General features: G+C 46.0%; 3 protein-coding genes across 4 annotated transcripts; 2 read left to right on the top strand and 1 right to left on the bottom strand.

Annotated features, from left to right (window-relative positions):
* Positions 1-672: 672 nt before the first annotated feature.
* Positions 673-7,550, top strand: LOC106651840. 2 transcript variants are annotated; one of them, XM_023460098.1, is made up of 20 exons: positions 673-824; positions 907-955; positions 1,037-1,204; positions 1,283-1,561; positions 1,629-2,105; positions 2,185-2,223; positions 2,332-2,607; positions 2,820-3,284; positions 3,587-4,184; positions 4,434-4,603; positions 4,686-4,799; positions 4,878-5,061; positions 5,140-5,478; positions 5,568-5,756; positions 5,835-5,985; positions 6,060-6,237; positions 6,322-6,507; positions 6,602-6,839; positions 6,927-7,055; positions 7,141-7,550. In XM_023460098.1, the coding sequence occupies exons 1-20, from the start codon at positions 822-824 to the stop codon at positions 7,433-7,435; spliced, it is 4,527 nt and encodes a 1,508-aa protein (XP_023315866.1). In that variant the 5' UTR covers positions 673-821; the 3' UTR covers positions 7,436-7,550. The 2 variants fall into 2 exon arrangements, with proteins under 2 accessions (XP_023315866.1, XP_014226004.1); XM_014370518.2 differs by having other exon boundaries at positions 3,518-4,184.
* A 239-nt stretch (positions 7,551-7,789) lies between these two features.
* LOC106651803 (putative inorganic phosphate cotransporter) lies at positions 7,790-9,616 on the top strand. The gene is made up of 6 exons (XM_023460092.1): positions 7,790-7,805; positions 7,902-8,035; positions 8,132-8,435; positions 8,516-8,754; positions 8,854-9,381; positions 9,467-9,616. Exons 1-6 carry the CDS (start codon positions 7,790-7,792, stop codon positions 9,614-9,616), a joined length of 1,371 nt encoding a protein of 456 aa, XP_023315860.1.
* Positions 9,617-16,750: 7,134 nt separating this feature from the next.
* LOC106651851 lies at positions 16,751-19,411 on the bottom strand. Its single transcript, XM_014370536.2, has 3 exons — positions 19,064-19,411; positions 17,890-18,801; positions 16,751-17,803 (listed from the first exon to the last, which is right to left on the bottom strand). Exons 1-3 carry the CDS (start codon positions 19,102-19,104, stop codon positions 17,425-17,427), a joined length of 1,332 nt encoding a protein of 443 aa, XP_014226022.1. The 5' UTR covers positions 19,105-19,411; the 3' UTR covers positions 16,751-17,424.
* Between the last annotated feature and the right edge of the window lie 1,960 nt (positions 19,412-21,371).

Raw genomic sequence — 21,371 nt, 5'->3', positions numbered from 1 at the left:
ATCGCTAAGGCGGCTTTTTTTTCTTTTATACGTAAGGTATGCGGGTTATCGGAAGTACATGCTCAAGTAAGCTACCGTGCCTCGATATGTATATAGCTGCAACCTTTTGTGCAGCGTAGAAAGACAGTACACGAAAAAATTGAGCTTCTTTATGACATGCGGGATCAGCCTTTTCTTCGACACTATATTGCGAGCAATTTTCTCGTATATCGAGAACATCGAGTAAAATCTATTATGAAAAATGTACGATATTTATTATAATCGTGGTATCTGAAAAATGAGCCTCTCAAGCGTAAATATATTTCACGACTATATAAAAACGCTACGATCGGCTACGCAATTAGTGGGTCGCCGTAACGTGTGTAACTCCACGGCGCAAATCGCTGAGCAAGAGTTACGTGTATATATAGCGCGCTCGAACATTAGCCGAATTCGATGCATGCGGCGATCGTGGCGAGTGTGCCGCGTGTGCAAATAATTGTGCGTGCGCATTATAGGCCGACAACAAGCCAACAGTCAACCGCTCGAGAGTTGATCGAACGTATCGGTATGTCTTGGACGTATTACGAAAGGACTATTGTAATAAATAATGCGTGGCTCGTGCATTTTTCGGCTTTTTGCTAACGCTCGGGCTTTTGCGTGCGTCGGGCTCTCGAATCGCTGCTCCTCGGCTCGCAGTAGTTTTTGCGATATCGCGGCGTGCACAACGACCAAAAAAAAAAAAAGAGCAGAGGGTCTGGTATCGTTTCGTACACGATACGTTTCTCGAGTCCTTGTGCTCATGAGTTAGTTTGTTTACTATCTATTTTCACTTAAGAAACATGGTGAGTAGATCGTTCTGATCCTTTTCTTCTATACCCAAAGTGAAATTTTGTTTGTTAAAGAATTATTATTTTTATATCGCAGGATTCAAAAGTCAAATCGACCGATCGATATCACGCGAACATTCAATATGGTAAATTTTCACAATTTAGCAAATACTTATAAAAAGTGTCGTGTATTTTAGTTATAATTAACTTGTAAATTATTTATTCAGCCCCAGCATCAAATAAAACAGGCGCATCGAGTAGAGGGACAAAAAGCTCGAGCCCTACGAACCAAAGTTTTCTTTATAAAAAAGTTCTTTTAGTAGTAGTATTATTTTTATTCATGGTCTTACTTCTATTCACCTGCACTGGCTTATTATACTTGCAAACTTCCGAAGGTATATCAAATCTGCGCCATTATGACAACGTTTTTAAAGCTTTTTTAAACAAATTAATACTTTTGATTATTCGCACAGCTCAATTCTGGCATAAACAGCTGAAAGTATTGAAATACTTTAATTACGGAACCGGAGATATCGAGCCACCGGACTATAAGATGTATCAGGGAAAATCTGAAGTGTTCACAGATAATAAAGACGCAGGTCCTGAAAAATATTCGTTTGCATTCATGCCGACCGAGAAGCCGAATGTACAACTTCTACGTAATATGCGTGTGAAGCGCCAGAAACGCCAAGTCGATACAGGTAACTTCGATTGCGCTGCCAGGAAGGACGAATGTCAGCTGATTTTACAAGGTACGAATTACGAGAAAAATGATAATCAATAACGAACTGTTTCATAAAATTCAACGATACTGCTTAGGTTTTAACGACATGACGAAGGACGCGCTGGAGAAAATCAAGCACTTGCAGAAGACCCTGGTGCAGCACAACTTCGTGACGGAAAACGACCCGAAGAATCTGATGTTTCGCCGGGTGATGGACTGCCTGCGCTGTCGCAACGCCCAGGCGCAGGACAGCAACGTCTATCCGGAGGCAGCACACGCGCAAGCGGCGGGCGTCGGCCGACAACTCGACGACGGCAATTCCGACATGGTGCCCGAGCTCGAGTACATGAGGCCGTTCCTGGAGAACATGCCGTACGCGGACATCAACGACAACGTGATCGACGGCCAGAACAATCGCCACTACGACGAGGACGCCGAGCGCGTCGCCAAGGCACCCGTGGTCGGCGCCAAGCAGGTGATCGAGACGGTGCGCAACAGCACCACCACCATCGACGGCAGGAAGGTCTGGAACATCGTGAAAAATACAACTGTCGTCGAGGACGACGCCAACCGTAAGTTCTGTTTTTGTTTTTTTTTTTTTTTTTTATTTCGCGACCCTCGGATCTTATCGTGATTTTCTCGAATTTGCAGAAGAAACGACCATGAAACCCGCCACGGCATTTCGCTCAGGTACGAATAATACGTATAATGTATATTTTTCTCGCTCTGGTGCGAACTTGAATTTTCTCATATTCACGATTGCGATTCTCTCTCGTATCGTGTGCACGCGCGATAAAGGCGGCCGAGGCGACGAGTCTCACGTGACGCGCAACATCGACCAGACGCCGATCATACTGCCGACCGCCGAGACAATGAAGACGAGCCAGCAGATCCAGTTCACGCCGCAGAGTAGCTGGCCTAGCATTCCCATGTGCTTCTACGTGCCCCCGTCCGCGGCGAATTCCTATCCGTTCAAGCCAGCCTCGGGCAACGGCGGTGGTGCCGGTCCTGGCGGCAACGCCAACAACAATCCCGGATCTCCCTTCTTCTCTCCGTACAACGTGCCGCAACAAGGTAATTTAATGCTCTGTCGTGCTATTTTATACGCGTCCTTCCACGCGCTGCCACCCGCTGCGATGCGAGGGTGACGGCAAACGTCTCACATACGATACGGAAGGATAGTTCAGCCGACGCTGTTCTTGAAATATTTCAAATTCGTCGCTCTCTTTCTCGCGCACGATAGTTTATCAACGTTATTCGTCATTTTCAATTCTACGTTATCGCAGGTTTACCCAATCAGCAGAAATTCTTCCCGATGGGCAATCAGCCGGGCTACCCTCCGATGCATCCCATGCAGATGCAAATGCAAATACCGATGGCGATGCCCATGCCGATGCCCATGGCCATGTCCATGATGGGATCGCCGATGATGGGCTTCCCACCGATGCAGCCGCCGAACATGCCCTATTATTGCACCTACATGCCGATGCCGCCGAATATCCAGCAGCCGCAGCCACAGTTGCAGCCACAACCACAGCCACAGCCACAGCCTCAGCCGCCTCAATTTCCGCCCAACTATTTTCCTTACATGCAGCCACCGCCCAACATGAACGACTATCCGTACAATTTCATGGCCAAATCGGCGGACGGCAACGTGATGTCGACGACCGAGTTGCCCGACGCCAATAGAGTTGCAGCAGCGCAGAGAAATAACCAATTCGACACGCCCGATGATAAACAATGGCCCGACGGTAAAATTTAAAAAATTTCAAGGCCTAAAGTGGAGTTTTTCTATATTTTACTAAAAGTAGTCATTTTAAGATTCAATTTTTTTCTTAATATTTTTCAAATTAGTTTTTTTTAATCTGCGTAAAATTACTTAAAAATTTGCCCAAAAAAATGATTATAATAATGTAGTCAATTTAAAGAAAAATTTTGATTTTTGTGGAAAAAAAAAGTTTCGATAAAGTACCTTGAGATTTAGGCTTGGCAAAAAAAAATTGCACACAATCGATGGATCAACAAGTACAAGAACGCCTGCTCCAATCGACAGAGTGCGACGGCTTCACGTGTCCGCCGCCCTACGCCCAGTGCATCTCCCACGAACAGCGCTGCGACGGCCGGGTCGACTGCTTCGGCGCCGAGGACGAGCTCGACTGCCAGCCGGACCTGTACTACGCCCGCGCCGCCAAGGCCTTCCCCAACTGGTATCAGCTGAGCGAGCAGCAGCGCCAGGTCGCGGCGGCCACCCACACGGCCACCATCCAGGCGATCAACGAGCAAGCCACCAAGTTCTACGAGCAGTGGAGAAATCAGATGTCCGCGAATCAGTACGCACAGGGCTGGACGCTGCCTTTCGATCAATCGGCCGGCCAGGGGGCGATCGCCAACCAGCCGCTGCAGCAGCAGCCTGGCCAGGTCGACGGATCTCCGCCACTGACGACTCCGGTACCGGTGCAGCTCGCCACGATGTCCATCAACGAACCCACGTCCGCGATTTACGTGTCGCCGACTCAAGACTTCTCGACGACGAGGCTCGTGTCACCGGTGCCGTCGGCGGCGCCGCCGACCACCGCCAAGTACGACGAGTCCGAGCAGACGACCTATCCGATCTCCTTGCAAGAAACGCCCCAGCTGTTCCATTGCAAAAGGTAACAAGTCACGCGTGTGCGAGCTTCGCATTTTTATTTGCGTACCTGAACGATCGCACGCTTTTACGCATTCTGTGGCACGTCTCGATTATCAAACGGACTTTTTGCGCCGATTGAAAAACGAGCGTGGGTCCGAGCTTTTTCGAATGCTCCCCCTCGCGCATGCTGCGGTCGATACAGGTGTCGCCTTACCCCCCGATCGTACGTGTCATACGATTCGAAAATTCCTTATCGTCGTTGTTTGCGCAGAATCACGCAGACGATTCCGCTGGAGAAGCGATGCGACAACGAGTACGACTGCGAGGACATTTCCGACGAGCAGAACTGCACCTGCAAGGAGTATCTGAGAAACACGAATCCCTCGGCTATTTGCGACGGCCACGTCGACTGTCACGATGGAACGGACGAGGAGAATTGCGGTACGAAACGAATAAAGTTTCTTTTCCTTGTAATTCAAAATGCACAACGAGTTTATTGTCGAAATTTCGTTTCGTCGTACAGGAATTTGCAAGGACGACGAGTATCACTGTCACAGGAGTGGAAGCTGCATACCGGCCTATCGCAAGTGCGATCAAATCATGGACTGCAAGCTCAACGAGGACGAGTTGGACTGCTGTGAGCTGCCAATTTTTTTCTTCTTCTCTAATAAGACTATCGATGTCTGTATTTCACGTCTACACTTGTGTGTTATAGTCACGCTGACCGATGGAAATCACGTGAACTTGGACATGGACAAGAGGCCGCACTTGAACATGGAAGGCGTCGTCACGAGCTACGGTAACGGAGAGTGGCAGCCGACGTGCTTCCGCCAGCAGTTCCTCGGCAACGACAAGCGCCGCGAGGCCGGCGAGAAATTCTGCGAGTATCTCGGCTTCAAGTGAGTAATCCAACAAACCGTTTTCTCCATTGTTTGGCTCGAGATACGGATATAACGAATAATTGTTTTTGTGAACAGGAGCGTCGAGGAGACCCTGGAGACGACGGTGCGCAAGGCGCCGCTGCAGCTCAGGCAGTCCGGCAAGAACGCCACGCTGGGCTACGAGTACCCGCCGAGGCTGCACGCGATCCAGAAGCGCGACACCAACGACACGTGCACGGGCCTGCAGATACGCTGCAAGCCGATCCTCGACAAGAAGCTCACCGTCCATCTGAAAATCAATCAGCGCACCGGCGAGCGAACCTTCCTCTGGCCCTGGGAGGCCTTGATATTCGTCGAGGGCAGGTACGCCTGCTCGGCCGTCATCCTCGACGAGCACTGGATACTCGCCAACACGGCCTGCCACGAGGGACTCGAGTGAGTTACGCGATTCACTCGTATATTATAATGTCAAGTTTTCACTTACCTCTAAACTCTCTCTCTCTCTCTTACTATAATGTACTCAGCGTGAATCAAAATTACACGACCGCCGTCATGGGCTCGTCCTCGCCGAGCTTGCTCATGAGCAGTCCGTATCAGCAGGTGACCAGGATCATAGAAACGAGACCGGTGGAAAAATCCGACGCGATCCTGCTTCGCTTGGAGAACAAAGTCAATATGACGAGATACGTGCAGCCGCTCTATCTCGAAAAAAGGTATAAACTTTTTTTTCTGTCCAACTCGACTCGGGGAAGAGCTTGCGATTAACGAATTGTCCGATGAATTTTTAACAGAATATTCCCCGCCGCACTGAACGACACATGCGTCGCCATCGGCGTGAACGCCAAGAAAGAGAGAAAAATCCAATTTTTAGAAACGGTCGCCGATAACTGTCCCAAATGTCAGCGCTGCTACATCGAGAAAAAGACATCATCCAACTGCGACGTAAGCGCTCGTCGATTCTTTTTTGTCTCTCCATCACTTTCGTTGTCTCACTCTCTCTCTCGTGAAATATTTAGCAACAAAACCAGAGCAACGCGACGCAGGCGTGGAACGGCAACGTCGTCTGCCAGAGCGGCAAAGGTGGCTGGTATCCAGCCGCTGTTTTTCGGGACATGGACGAGAACTGCGGCTTCTCGGGCAAACAAATTCTCAACAGCATAGACTACGTGCACGCTCACCTTTCGGAAGCCATAGGTTGACCCATAGGGCATTATTTTTTTTTTTGTTTGCCACATATTATATATTTTTTGAGTCTCATTAACCAATGCTGCTTCACAGACGACACTGCCAAACCCACCAAGAAGTTCCAGTGCGAGGGCTTGAGATGTAATTTCGGCAAGTGTCTGCCGTTCGCGAGCATCTGCGACGGTATTCGCGACTGTCCCGACGGCGCCGACGAGGAGCCCAACCGCTGCAAACAGCTCAGGCGCGACTGCGGCACCGGCTACAAACAGAAGGAGTGCAGTGAGTCTCCGCGTTTCTCGATCGACCCGGCCCGGCCGATGTTCCCCCCCCCCCCCCTGCAACGATATCATCTTCTTTTCTTTTCTCGTTAAAGAGTGCGACAAGTCCGAGATGACCTGCGGCAACGGCTCGTGCGTACCCAAGGAGAAGTTCTGCGACGGCGTGAAGGATTGCGCGGACGGCACGGACGAGCCGCGCAACTGCACCTGCGCCGAGTACCTGAAGGTCACCGAGCCCAAGCGTCTGTGCGACGGACGCCGCCACTGCCTGGACAAGACCGACGAGAGCCCCGCGCTCTGCCGCTGCAAGGACTCGAGCTTCAAGTGCAGCAGGTGGGCGACTCCCTCGATCATAATTCTCGATTCAACTCGTGCTCAAATGATATAATTGTAATATTCGTCCTTGAACGATGTTCGCAGGAGTATTCTCAACGGAGGAATCCCGTGCGTACCGCAGGATTTCGTTTGCGACGGAGAACGCGACTGTCCGCAAGGCGAGGACGAGCGTGACGAGATGTGCTACGTTATCAAACGCGAAAGAAACGATCCGTGAGTGTCTCTCCGTTCATTTATCGTATATCGTTATACTCGATCGGTCGATCTAACGAATCATCTTCTCGCTTAATTTCGACAGACCGGGAACGGGCGAGGTTCTGCGCTACACGTACGGCGTGAAGCACACCGAGTGCCTGGCCGAGCCCGTACAGAGCCAGCAGAACGTCACCCAGGTCTGCAAGAGGATGGGCTACACGTCCGGCATCCAGACGGAGTCCTACAAGCCGACGGAGTCGCAGTACGTGCCGCGCAACGACTACTACATGTTCACCCTGAATCCGCACGCGTACGTGGTGATGCGCGACGACAGGTCACTCGGCGTCTGGAAGAAGCCCGAGACACCCTGCTACAGGCTATTCGTTCATTGCTTGTAACCGTGTCGCCGCGGCGATCGCTCGTATGTAATTGTCACCGCCGCCAGGATATAATATAGGTTTTAACGAGTCATCCGTTTCATATCACTCCGATCGATTGTTTAGATAGTATAAGGCTTGTATCATATGTTTATTCGTACTCGATGCGTTCATCATCGATAATAAAAATATTACTTTTTATGAATCGCTACTACTTATTTACTGTGTGACCCGTGATTTTGTATCAAAATTGAAATGTTTATAATTTTATGAAAAAAAAACAATTGAACCTTAACGTAAACATTGGCAGCACAAACTGTGCCTCTTGAAAATCTCTTAACCTAATTGAAAATAAGCGATGGATACAAATCTTTAATGGCTTTCCGAATAAGTTAATACCTTTTTAATTGTTCATCCAGCATACCTTCGATCCATAAGTAAGACGTTGATTTATTTACTCATTGCGATTATTTCATACGGAGAACAGAATGGCTGGGTGTCAGGCACTTGCAAGTCTTCTACTTGTTCTGGAGCGTCGCGTTCATGTACGGGATGCGAGTGTGCATGTCCGTGGCGATAGTGGCCATGAGCGACAAGAGCAGCGCCAATCCCAATTTCCACGTAAGTACGTAACACAACGTTCGGCGGATGGCGTATATAATATCCAGAGCGAGACAAGGAGCCGAATTTTTCAGTCGTTGAACGATACGAACGCAGGATTTCGACTGGGACTCGAGCGTGAACTTTCGCATACTGAGCTCGTTCTTCTGGGGCTACGCGATCACCCAAGTACCCGGCGCCTATCTGGCCGACTTCATGCGCAGTCCGCACAGGTGTCTGGCGCTGGGCCTGCTGCTGAGCGGCGTCTGCACCGCGCTCGTGCACGCACTGGCCGTGAACTACGGCTGGAAGTTCGTGGTGGCGCTGCGTTTCTTCACGGGCCTCGGCCAGGGCGTCGTCTTTCCCTGCGTGCAGATGCTCCTGTCCAAGTGGGCGCCGCCCGGTGAACGCGCCAGACTAGGTTAATATACGATTACCTTTTTTTCCCGCCGGAGCTCGGCAAAATTTTTCACGAAACGAACGTCGCGGGGGCGCGCGCAGGATCGGTGGTGCTGAACTCGACGCAATTCGGCAGCGTCGTGACGATGGCGCTGTCGGGCCTCCTGTCGAAATCCGTCCTGGGCTGGCCGAGCATCTTCTACTTTTTCGGCACTTGCGGACTCGTCTGGAGCCTGTGCTACGTCTATCTCGGCGACGACTCGCCCGCCGTCAGTCCCAGGATCAGCGCGGCCGAGCGCGAGTACATCGAGACGAGCTTGGGCGGGCCCGTTTACGACGGAGTCACGGTAACCATCATGCGATCTCGACATCGATCGTCGCGAACCGATTCGATGCGAATAACCAAAAAGCCATTCGTGTGAAATTTTGCAATTCTGAAGCATCCGAGAATACCGTGGAAGCGCATATTCACGTCGATGCCGGTCTGGTCCCTGATAATCGTTCACGGCGGCAACAATTGGGGCTACTACCTGCTGCTCACCGGACTGCCCACCTACATGAAGAACATCCTCGGCTTCGACGTCCAGAGCAGCGGAATGATCTCGGCCCTGCCCTACCTCGTAGCCTGGCTCGTTGGCTTTCCCATAAGCTGGCTGTGCGACTGGGCGCTGCGTCGGGGCTTCTGCTCGACCGAGGCCGCGCGCAAGCTCGCCAACAGCGTGGGCATGATGTCGCCGGCCCTGGGCATGATCGCCCTGAGTCAGCTGCACACGCAGAATCGCTACGCGCTGGTGCTCGTGCTCGTGCTGTCGATCGGCCTGACGGCGGGCACGACCTGCGGCTTTCTCATCAACTACATGGACCTGACGCCCCAGTTCGCCGGCGCCATCATGTCGGTGACCAACGTCACGGGCACTCTGATGGGCATCGCCTCGCCGCTGGCCTGCGGTTACATAATCACCGACTTGGTACGTATAGGTACACGCGCGCAGCGAAACGATAATTTTTTTTTTAAAGGAGATTAAACGACGCAAGCGTTGAATTTCGTTGCAGAAAAACGCGCATCAGTGGCACGTGGTGTTTTACCTGACGGCCGGGATCTACGCCGCGTCGAATCTGTTCTTCGTGATCTTCGGCAAGGCCACGATACAGCCGTGGAATCATATCAACGTGCCGTCGCAGCAGACGGTGTCTCGTAAATAAATCGTCGCCTCGAGCATCGAGCCGAAATTTTTCATCAAGAGTCACCATTTTTTCATCGCGTTTGCATCGGGGAAGGGGCCTAAATTCGAGAGCACCGAGAGCGAGGGAGAGGACAGAAGCGCGCGAGAGGAGCATATTGCAATTTTCAGCGGACCGACTATTCGCCTGCGGGATTTTCACGTGGACGTTGTGGCATTTTTAAAAAATAATAATAATACCTAAATATATGCGGGCCGAGACAGCCGATGACGATTATAGCAGGCAGAATAATGGAAGCGAATTTCGGAGCGACGTTGCAGCGCAATGATCGCGCACACATTTGGCGCGCACACGTACGCGCGTAGAGTAGGTAGAATATGTAGAAGTATACGAAATAAAAGGAAGAAAGAGCCGTGTGGCTGGGTGTACACGATCGTATACGCGTACGTGTGTGCGTACGTGCATGTATACATACATGTATATACATATGCGGGGGGAAGAGGTGAACAAGGAGGTCGTATATATACCCATAGTGCACGTATGTATAGGCACATAGTGCGCTGCCACCGCTGCCGCTGCTGCTGCTATTGTTTTCTCGAGTGGCACTCGCGTTGTTCAATGCTCTGCAGTTTGCGCGCTAGGCACCGTACATGCACACACACACACACACATGCAACGCATATATCGCAACCTATACGTATACGAGCGTGTGTAGCTTTCGCTCTGGCGCGCGCTGGACCGACCTATAAGCCACGACGCGCAGATGGGCATCCCGAAACCCAATGTTGTTTCCAACTACGCGCGCGTAGCCCGTTTTTTTCTCTTTTTTTCTTTTATTTATTTTTTTTTTTTTACTCACTTCGTGAACGCAGCGCAGCAGCGTCATGGTATCGACGATTTTTTATTCGGCCACCCGATGATCCGAGCGGCAATTTTTATTCTCTCTTTCCCTCGCTTTCACGCTCTTCATCGAACGGGTCCAATCGTATATATATGAATTTCGGAGCGACGTTTATCCAGTTAGGCAACTGCGCGTACATACACATACGCGTTTGTAACGAAATCCTATTCCGCCATCGCGGGCAAAGGTCATCGGCGCGCCAATAGCATGTACATTGTATTTTTTACTTTCCTGCGTTGCTCCTCTCTCGTCCACCCCGCCAGTGCGAGTATGGATACATACCCACCGGCATTTTCACGAAAGCTTTAGCATTTCCGAAATCAACTTTGTACTCGACTTTTCGCCTCTCTCTCTCTCTCTTCTCGTCTCTCTGCATATTTTTTCTCTCTCTTTCTCTCTTGATACAAGCTTGAAGCCCCCCTGCATTTGTACTCCAACACAAAGAGCCAAAGAGCCTTTTCTTATCCCATCGAGTTGGCGGTGGCGGCGGCGGCGGCGACGGCAGCAGTCTCGACCTTTCCCACCCGCACGCGGAAATCCATCTCCTCTCTTTCTTTCCTCGTTCTTTAGCCAGTTCAACACACATATATACACGTGTATACGAGTGTAGAGCAGGGATAACGAATGCAGAATGATATATATATACAGACATACATACATATATACGAATACAACTCTTGACAATCGTCAAACGACTTTCCGACGGGAAAGAAAGAAAGAATGGCGGCTTAACGAGGCAGAGGGCAAACAGCCAACCGGTCAATTAAGACTAGAGACGACTCGCACACACACACGTACACCCGCCCACGCGAATATAACAAACCTTTGAATGGTACACAGTACGCGGTATATCGCCTGTATATATGTGTGTATGGTTGTGTGCACTGCGCTAAACTTCTGACTCGCGTCTATCTCTCCCTATATACGTGCAAATACTATACACATATTTATTGTTGAGAGAGAGAGAGAGAGAGAAAGAGAGAGGAGGCGCACGACGGCGCGTGCCGTGCCACAAAACGTCATATTATTTGAGTAGCTCACGGCTTCGTGACTGGCGTATGTGTGTGTGTACCTACGTAGACGTATGCATGTATAGTTCGAGCGCAACGCAAGTCTAATAAGTTCTACACGAGCTCGTACACGCGCTAATATTCTCCTGCATCAATTGACGCGCATGTAAATTCGTAATATGACTTTGTACGCATATATGCGTATACAAACTCCGCAATAAAATCGTTCGAGCGAGCGATTCGAGGAAAGATTCGTTTTATTAATTGCTCCCTCGCAAGCTCGATTCTCCAATATGCAACTGCGATGGTTTGAGTCTGTACATCAATTAAATTACAATAAGCTACAGATATCATAAGTGTACATTTTATTTCTCTCTATCCCTGAAAATTGATTCAAACTTCGTGTACTTTGGATCTCGTCGTCGAAGGAAATATATCTTAATATTATGATGAGATAGTGCAGCGCAATAATAGACAAGCCTCGTATGTAAGGAAGCGTCCCGCAGCTTCCAACCAAACAGGATAAATGACTCCTCTCTGGCCTGTAAGCCCGGAGAAAAAAAAATTGTGAATATTAAATAGTTCGTGTGGTATAGACTCTAGACGTATGTTTTAATTTTTTAACAATTTCTCAATTCTTAATCAATTATTCAATCGTTCCGATTGTTTTTACTTTTCAAAAAGATCATTTGGAAACATGTACATTAATCGAAGACGATTAAGCGGCTCTTCGAACGCGCCACGCATAATACGGGCACTCGTGTATACAATTCAGATAGATTCCCCGGCGTGCTGCTGCCTATACATATAATAATAGTACACAACATGCCTTGGGCGCGTCGATTCAGCAATTATACCTCGTGTGTGTGTGTGTGTACGGCGGCAACGATCATTGCGGCACGACAATGTATGTGACACGCACGTATATATACGTACGCATGTTATTGTACGCATACACGCGTGCGCCTCGACTCGAGCCGCTCGCTGCAATCGTCCAAAAACGGGGGTGACGATGCAGCGACTCTATATAGCTATAGCCGCGCGACGAGCCAAAATCTGCAACCCGTTCTTCGGGCCTATATATATATGTACGACAGATCATCCCTCGTTATTATTACGCAGCCCGCGCGTTTATCATAACAATAACTTATAGCGACGACGACGACGACGACGACGTCTATTTGTGTACCGCTTAATACCTGTCATGCTTCGATATACACGTTAGAGACGAGCGAGCGCGTGCCGTATTTTGTGAGTAGTATACATCGACTGTTGCCGATATTGTACTATGATCATTATTATTATATCCATAACTGCTATTATAATCGCGCGCCAGCCTCGGCGTTAGGATCAAAATTCGTACCTGCTTGCGTTAATTGCTTTTTACGAAACAAAGCGGAGACAGAACGTCGACGTCGATCCTTGTTATAATCCGTGACGTTGCATTTGATTCATCCGAAGGCCCGTTTTACGTTTGAAAAATTCACGAGTATCTTATTTTCGAGTCCGCGAGCGCAGTTAACCATATGCCAATTTCACACCATGTGCTCGGCACGCGCGTCGATATGAATCGTATAATTAGTGTCGATATTAGTCAACGAAATAGAGCAATAGAATGCCGAAAGCACGAGGCATCGCGAGGATTTTGATCTCCAAATTTTGGCATTATGATTTTAAACCTGATCCTCGGAAGCATATAACCATTTTTTATCAAAAATTTAATAAGCTGCAAAGCATCATCGTTAAATCGGTGCATCTCGAAACTCTGAAACCGTTGCAGCAAACCTCAAGAATAATAAAAGTTAATTCTCCAATGAAGCGAATTTTTCGTCTGGTTGTCCTTGTACATATAGGTATATATCTATTGTCATTTTCCCAGCCCGTACACACGACGAGAGGCGGCCGCAGATAAAATCAATACAATATACGACGAGCTGTGCCGCTGCCTCTGCTGATGCTGCTGCTGCCGGCTCGGCTGAGCGAGTCGCGCTCACGATTGGAAAATTCTGCGTCCGTATATAACGCACATCGGCGCGCACGGAAGAGAGAAATCAATTTTCGGAAATAGCCGCACACGCAATTTCATTTGCGGAACTCGTACATATATATGAGACTGCGTGTGTGCGTGTGAGTGTATGTGCACTACGCAATCCCACACACACGATATCAGCAGAAATAAAAGGGATATATATATATATATATATAATGTAATGGAAAAAGAGCGAACGCGACCCACATCGCAAGTAGCTGGTACAAGTCGCTCGAGTGTGTTTGCACTGCTGACACGGCGCGATTCTTGTCTTGCCAATAAAATGTGTGTGTGTACTTTTTATTTATTATGCTGCTGCTGATTTTTTTTCTTCGTCCTCGTTCTCGGTTGATTCAAATATAATCGAAATCGCCTCGTAAATGTCCAATTTTTTCATTTGACTTTTGTTAAATAATGATCGAGAAACGGTTGCTTGGGTTGAAATGCACAAATATACGATTTAAATTCCAACGAGCTGGTGCGTACAACCTCTCTATGCCCCAGAAAGGGACCCAAAGAGCTAAATGCAAATCACTGTTTGCGTTATGTTATTCCTCGAAACATCGGAGTTTTTGAATATAATATTCACACTTTGGAGCATCGTTCAGGGAAGCTGCTGGCTTTAAAGCACTTTCACAGAAGCAATACGCGCGCAAATGGCGTGAAAGAAGAAGCTACGAATGCAATCGTGATTTGTATTCATCTATTAGCGTTGTATAAACTCGTCTTAAGTCTCGACTCGTTGTTACACGGCTCGTGTATTATGCGTATACGCGACGAATCAATAAAGTAAGCATTTTCGAGCTTTTTTATTTTTACTCTCGTGTGTGTCCCAACAAAAGGCGTTGAGTTTGTTTGCCTTGTACCTTACTTATATCGCGCTTCTGCACCTTAACAATATTGACTTACACGCGTACCCCCAGCTGCACTCGTATACGCGTGTGTAGCGCACATAACGTACAAATGCACGTGTGTGTAATATTATGCGCAACGAAAAGAAAAATAGAAAAAAAAACTCGCGACGGAAAAGATACGAGCGCTTAACTACGCTGCACGTTCGAAAATAACTTCTTGCGGGCAAGAAAAGTCTGAAAAATTCTTGAATAGAAGTTTCTTGAAAGGTTGACGAGCTTATTTTCTAGTTCACAGTTTCGTACTCTCGGTATGTGGCCAAAATCTATCACTGCTTACAAACAAATCGAAAATTACGCACGGCTTTCTGCATAAGCAGCGAGTGAGATTTACTATAAATTACTTATGGTTCTCATTTGAGCCCTAATACTATGATGTTTTTATAAGTTATATGGATCCTTGTTTAAAATTGTCATGCAAAGACGTAATATTCGTGGATTAACGCTATAGAGATTGAAACTCTAAATAATTTCAAAAGAAATCTAAAGCTAAAGCGATATTGTACAAGTTTACCATATACTTGAACAGCATAATAAAAATTGCTGCAGTAGTCTTCATTTTAGAATGGAATCTACAACTTATCAAATATATTTCATGCTTATAATTTGATAGATATGTCATACCCTGCAAATAAAGTTTCAAACTCTTTAATCGAATCGTTATACAAAAGTCGAAAATATTACAAGGGATCTGAATTTTCGAAATTTTTTGGCAGCAATGAATGAATTCTTCAATTTTTCAGATACACACCTTTATCGAATGTATTCAACAGCAAGGTGCAATGGAAAAATGGCATATTCAAGACTGCGTACCAAAATCTGCAGTGCTCGCATACAGCACTGAACTACTGCTTCGAATTCAATTGGAATGAGGTACTTCTTACGGGCCGTTGACAGTAATGGAGACTCTTGGAGCTCTTTACTAGCTTTTTACTTTCTCTCTTCCTCGTTCTTTCTGGATAGGTATTTGCAAATGCCACCCATTGATCGGCGCATCAAAGTATACACATCCAAACTTCTTGCCATTCGAAAAATTACTTTTTCATTTGCACATGATATTATTGTGAAAAAAGGTCGATACGAGTCGCGAGCGTGTGTATGTGCGCGCGCGCGCTCGGCTCTCGAAAAATACATCATTAAACAAGGAGCGCGAGGAGAAAAAAAAAGCAGCCCAAGTTGCGTATTAAAAACATTACCGGAATAAAATTCTTCGAAAGTTTTTTTTCTCAAAAGGTTCTCCATGTTTACCTCTCAAAAAAATTCTCGACATTTATAATTTCCTTTTTTCTCTCTTCGTCTCTCGTAATATGCGCGTGCACACACGCATGCATATATTTTTTTTTTTTACCCTCTGCGCTGTATTATACATGCAGCTCGCGTGTTTCCTCTACCTCTCTCTCTCTCTCTGGTATAACTCTGGCGTCTGCCTCGCTCGGCTGGATTGGATTTTGCATCCCCGTGTGCAACGTGTGCGCCTCTAGGAATTGCACGTTCAGCTGAGCGTATGCATATTGCGGAGCTCTCGCTCGTGCTATACTGCACTGCGCGCTGCTGACGTCGTTGTCGTCGTCGTTGGGCATGTATAGAGCCAAGATTTGCCTCGCAAATAATAATAAGGCTGCACACGTAAAAAAGCGCGAATTATAATTCATGTTTAATTGCCCGCTTATGACTCAGCGGCTTCTTCATTTTTTTTCTGCGGCTTGGATGGTAAAAGTCATTAGATATATATTTTGAAGATGTATGTATTTATGCGAGGAAAGAAGGATTATAACAAGAAATCATTAGAATAGAATTTATGATTTTATAATGTTTTCATAAAACGTTTTATTAACAAAATAAATTTTTTCTTTCAATCGATTACGCCATATTTTGGAAAATCAATCTGCTTCAATTTTACCCGATTTACATAGATTGTTTCGTTTTATTTCATTCAAGTTTACTTTCAAGTTTCATTTAGAAAAATGACTTGTATCCGGAAATTTATGAGTATTTTTCTAAGTGAAGATATGTAATTTGGCCATACTTGAGTAGTGACAAAACAATCATTTTTACCAGGCATTGGCATTGCATTGGCAGACCATTTTCGTTAAAAAAACAAAAATTTTCCTGGCTCCATCATAGAATTGAAATGAACTCTCTTTTTTTCAATTCAAGTTTCATCGAAAGAGCAGGTATATTTGAATAATAAAGACACTTGTTTTAAATTTAACAAATAAAGTGTCAAATATAGTAGATTTTTTTCAGATTCAACAAAGTTTCGTCGTCGTAGGAGTTCTTTTCAAAAAGTGAAATTCAGCTTTGTTTGTGTTCAAATATACCGTGCCTAAACAATCAGTTTGTGATTTATTTTTATTGCGAGACCATGTCTATCGAAATAATTATTAAATAAAAATTTTCAATATTACGATCTGACTTATCAACAGTAAAAACTGTAAAAATATAAGAATTTGAGTAGAATGTCAGTGCACTTTTTTGACAATAACATTTAAAAAAAAAAATTGCCAGCAATTTGCAAACTGTCGCAATCGAGTCATTTATCTTTGAATCTCATCTCATAAATTTTTCATTCGTCAAATACCTCAAGCTCTCATCCTCGCCGTGAGTAGTTTTACAGGTACAAATTTATTTTGTATCAATTACCAGTGAGAAAAATTACGAAAATTAAAAAACTCACGCGCGTCGATAAGTTATTCGTTAGTTATATGCCTTAACTTCGAATCTACCTTAAGTTTGAACTTGTTGCTGAACGCGAATTTGTCAATTTCGAGATTGCGGTTGTGAAAAGCCTAAACGCATAGGCCACCAGTCCACGAGCGTACTTCGCGCTGGTAAGGTTTCGAATGCAAGAGAGATCCTCGACGCGCGGAAAGTTCGTTAATTCGTGCACTGCTCACGGCGATGCGATCGTCGTATCGTCAAAATCGGCCAGCTACACTGCTGTAGCCTGGGCTCTCGTCGCGTGGCCAGATTTATTTTTAAAACGGAGCCAAGTCCCCGTCGCGTGCTCCTCCCTGCTGCTGCTGCTGCTGGTCGGTGTGATCGCGTTGCCCTCTTTGCGCCTTCGAATACTGGACCGACTTGCCTGTTCTACGGTTGCTTTCCGGATATCTGTTCTTGAAGCATCGCTCCTTTTCGCAAGCTTGCAAGTATTCCAAGTGAGTAAAGTCCCCGAAACGCATTTGTTGCGATCTCTTTTGTATGGGCTGCGTTGACGGCGCATAATTGTCTACTCGATCCGCGTGAGTATTTATGCGCTGTTCCTCTGGAAAAACGACGTTGTCGTTCAGGTCCTTGCACTTTTTCCTTGGAGTAGCTTCTTGATCGGTAGACTCCTCGCCGGAGCTTCCGCTATTTCTAACAAAAAAACATCAACAGTCATGGGTAAATATAGACATGGAATAACGTTCAATAAAATTAATTAATCGGCGAAGAATACTCACGACATCGGAAAACTATCGTAACTGAAATTGCGCAAATCGGTCTGGGTCGGAGGCAGGTGGGCGCGGGACGCCAGCGGATCGTTGGAGCCGTAGGGCGCGGGTGCGGGCCAGAAAAGAGCGGCCAACCTCAACGGCGCGTCCACGTGATGATAGTTCAAGTTCCATTGGTCGATCATCGTGGCAGAGTTACCGGGAAACATCACCGCCTGGCCAGCGTACCATATGTCGCCGAAGGCGTATTCCGGTTGGCGGAAAGCCAGTTCGAGCGGCGCGATGTAGATCTGTTGTCCACCAGCGGTGGCTGGATTCCGAGGCCTCGTAGAATCCGGCAACCTATAGGTGGGCACGGCTTGGAACCACGTGCCCGGCGGCAACGACGACGACGACGACGACGCCACGTACGACGGATGGCTAGGGCCGTTCCATATCGGAATCGGAATTTGCGGTTTCGTCACTGTTTTCTTACCGTTCAGACGGTATTTGCGAATCCAGCCGCGTATAACGTTCACGGGTATGCGCAGTTTTTGGGCGATTTGCGAGTCGCGCCTACCTTCGTCGTAGAGCTTGAGCGCTTCGCATTGATTCTTGATCACCCGTTTGACGCGTACCCGTCTCTTTTTGTTTCTGGGTATCGTGCCAACTGGCAAAGACGTCGTCGTCGTCGTCTTCCAGGTGGTCGTCGGCTTGGCACGGCTTCGTTCTTGGTCCCAGGGCGACGGCAATGTCCTCTCCTCGCTGAAACTATCCCGGATCCACTTGGTGGGGAACGGGGGCGACACGGAGGGTGGCGGCAGGGAGACGGATCGCGCTCTGTTGTCCGAGTAGAGAGGACGATTCGCGCCGACGGTGAGGTTAAATTCTTCGTCGTTGTCACTTTTAACACGCTCCCTAAAGCGTGCGTCCGAGTGTCCACTGAAAAAAAGCAGAAAGTGTAAGATATTTACAAAATTATTTCATCTTGCGATGTAGCCGAAAAGATGATGCTGCGAAAATTCGCTTCAAAAACAAACGGAATTAAAAGCCACGAATATCACGTGTCTGTCTCGGTCGCGCGACTCGCTACGACCTGTTTACTCAACGAGAACAATAACATTTACTACGCACGATTCAATTTCCACCGATAATTTAAAAAAAAAATTTAATTAAAAAAAAAAATTAATTCAAGAATACGAACGGTGGTTCCATATCGGAACGCCTGCATCCCCACGTCGGCATCGCACGACGATCGCTTCTCTCTTCTTTAGGACGGTAACTTGACAAACTCTCTTGGTTCGATTGAGCTCTTCTTCCTGCTCGAATACAGACGCGACAAATTAATACAGTAAATGAATACCGTAAAAAATAGACGCGCGCCGCGTATTCGAGGTCAATGTGCCTCGAGTGCTTGACGAGCGAAAATTTAACTTTTTTTTCTCTTTCGGTTTATCGAGATTTTTCAAGTACTTATGATTTTATATATGACTCTGGTATCGTTCGAGTGACAGTTGATTCGGGTCTGATCGCTCCGGTGTTTGTATTAGCTTAGCGCGCTTTCGCTCTCCTCGCCTGCCCCTCCGGGGCGAGCTTTTACTTTTGTATGTAAACAATGTGCCGTGGCGCGTATACAGCGAAAAGTCACGATGGAAGCGGTGCGCCAATATGTATAATGAATTCCGAGGCTTGGATTGTTATTCGATCGAAATTTCTGGCACTCGAGGTACGATTTTAAAATTTTAACGTTGTATACATTCGCAATAAGGAAATAATGGATTCGTAGTCTCGTACAAATAATACAATCGTGCGTTACGTGAAATAATTCGCTCAGAGCCAAAGTACACGCGTACTTCTGGCGAGCGATATTGTTATGATGACGATGATGATCATCACCATTATTTCATCGCGCTTCGGACTCGGGATAAAATTTAGTTTTATCTTCAAAATTTACTCTGTAGAAATTGCTCGCTCGCATTACGGCAACGTCGCCCGATATCGAGGGCTAAAACACGTCGGCCGACAGGTACATACTGTGACTAATTTTGAGTGCGTTTAATGGCTCGAGCTTCGCGTATATGTATACAACGCATGCCTATATAATCTCGCGTTGCCATGCGGGAAATGCGAAATACGAGCGAACTAGGGAATCTAGAATGCGAAACTTCAGCACGTGTATGCGCGCACGAGGGTAGGTATTTAAATGCACACGAATCTAGAAGCTACGTGCCTCGTTCCGCGCGCTTACGAGCACACCCCATACGAGCGATAGATGCGGGTGGCCCACCCACGAGTCTTCGGCACTATGAGCTGCAGGTGTAATTTCAGATGCTTTAATTTCGAGCATCGTACGGTTCGAATATACGATAGGGAACATTCAATGAAAAAAATTAAACAAAATAAAACACTTTGTCGATCGTCTATCTACGTAAATGATAAAACGTGCTGCAAGAAATTCTGTGTTTGTTTTTTCATAAATATCCAATACAGTAGAAAGCAAGTTGATACTTACAGTAATTATAACATTTTATTATTTGTTTCAAATTACGTGAAGACACAAGAATAACGAAAACCATCATTATTTACGCACTATTTATTCTTATTCATCTTTTTGTCATATTTTTTAGCATTTGTGAAGCATAAGAGTTCTCTTTTCTGAACATATTGATTGAATTTAAAAAATAGAAAAATGTCATACTCTTTACATCATGAAACAACTTGATTAAAAAATTGAATAGGGTGTCTGCATGAAAAAAAAAATCATTGAAATAATTATAATATAATATAATAAAGTAAAATATACGTATCAAGGAATGTAGGAGTAAAAAAATAAACAATTTTGAACAGTCAGATAATTTTTAGTACGAGAATAAAAATCAAAAAAATTTGAAAATTATTTTGAACTCCACAAACGATTTTGATTGGTCCGCATAACTGTGACGTCATACTTATAACGTAAGTCGGCTGCTGCATGTAATTTGTATACCTATATATATGCGTCTACTGATAAGTATGACGTAATGGTCCGCTCGCACAGCTTCGGGCACTTTCGGCGCGTTTTCGGGCGTTTGAAAAGCTGTAAATTTTTAAGTAAAAACGCAATGAAAAATTAGAAAAAAAATATTCATTGACAATTCATATATGTTGATTTCAAAAATATCATTAATTTTTTTTATGCAAATACCCTATTATTCAAATTCATTGCACCATTTAATTAGAATCTCTTCTCAAGGAAAAAGCCTTCTGCGTCATGTAATATGCTTCCATGCATATTACTTTAATTCTACGTCAAACTCTTTGTAATGATTGCAGATATTCAAAGTGTTTCATTGAATGTCATTTTTATTATTTTATTTTTTTTTCTATCATCAGTAATGAATGACAAGCATTTGACAAGAGCAACTGGAAAAATAATGTTCATATCTGTGACTAACGAGATCTCTCGTGAAAAAAACGAATCGAAATTAGGCCAATTAATTGTTACACATTTTAAAATATTTCAAATATTCATT

The sequence above is a fragment of the Trichogramma pretiosum genome, unplaced genomic scaffold, assembly GCF_000599845.2.
Source record: "Trichogramma pretiosum strain Unisexual culture from Peru unplaced genomic scaffold, Tpre_2.0 scaffold42, whole genome shotgun sequence".
Lineage (NCBI taxonomy): Eukaryota > Metazoa > Arthropoda > Insecta > Hymenoptera > Trichogrammatidae > Trichogramma > Trichogramma pretiosum.
Note: the sequence above shows the minus strand (reverse complement) of the source record. Positions and strands in the feature narration are given on the sequence as shown.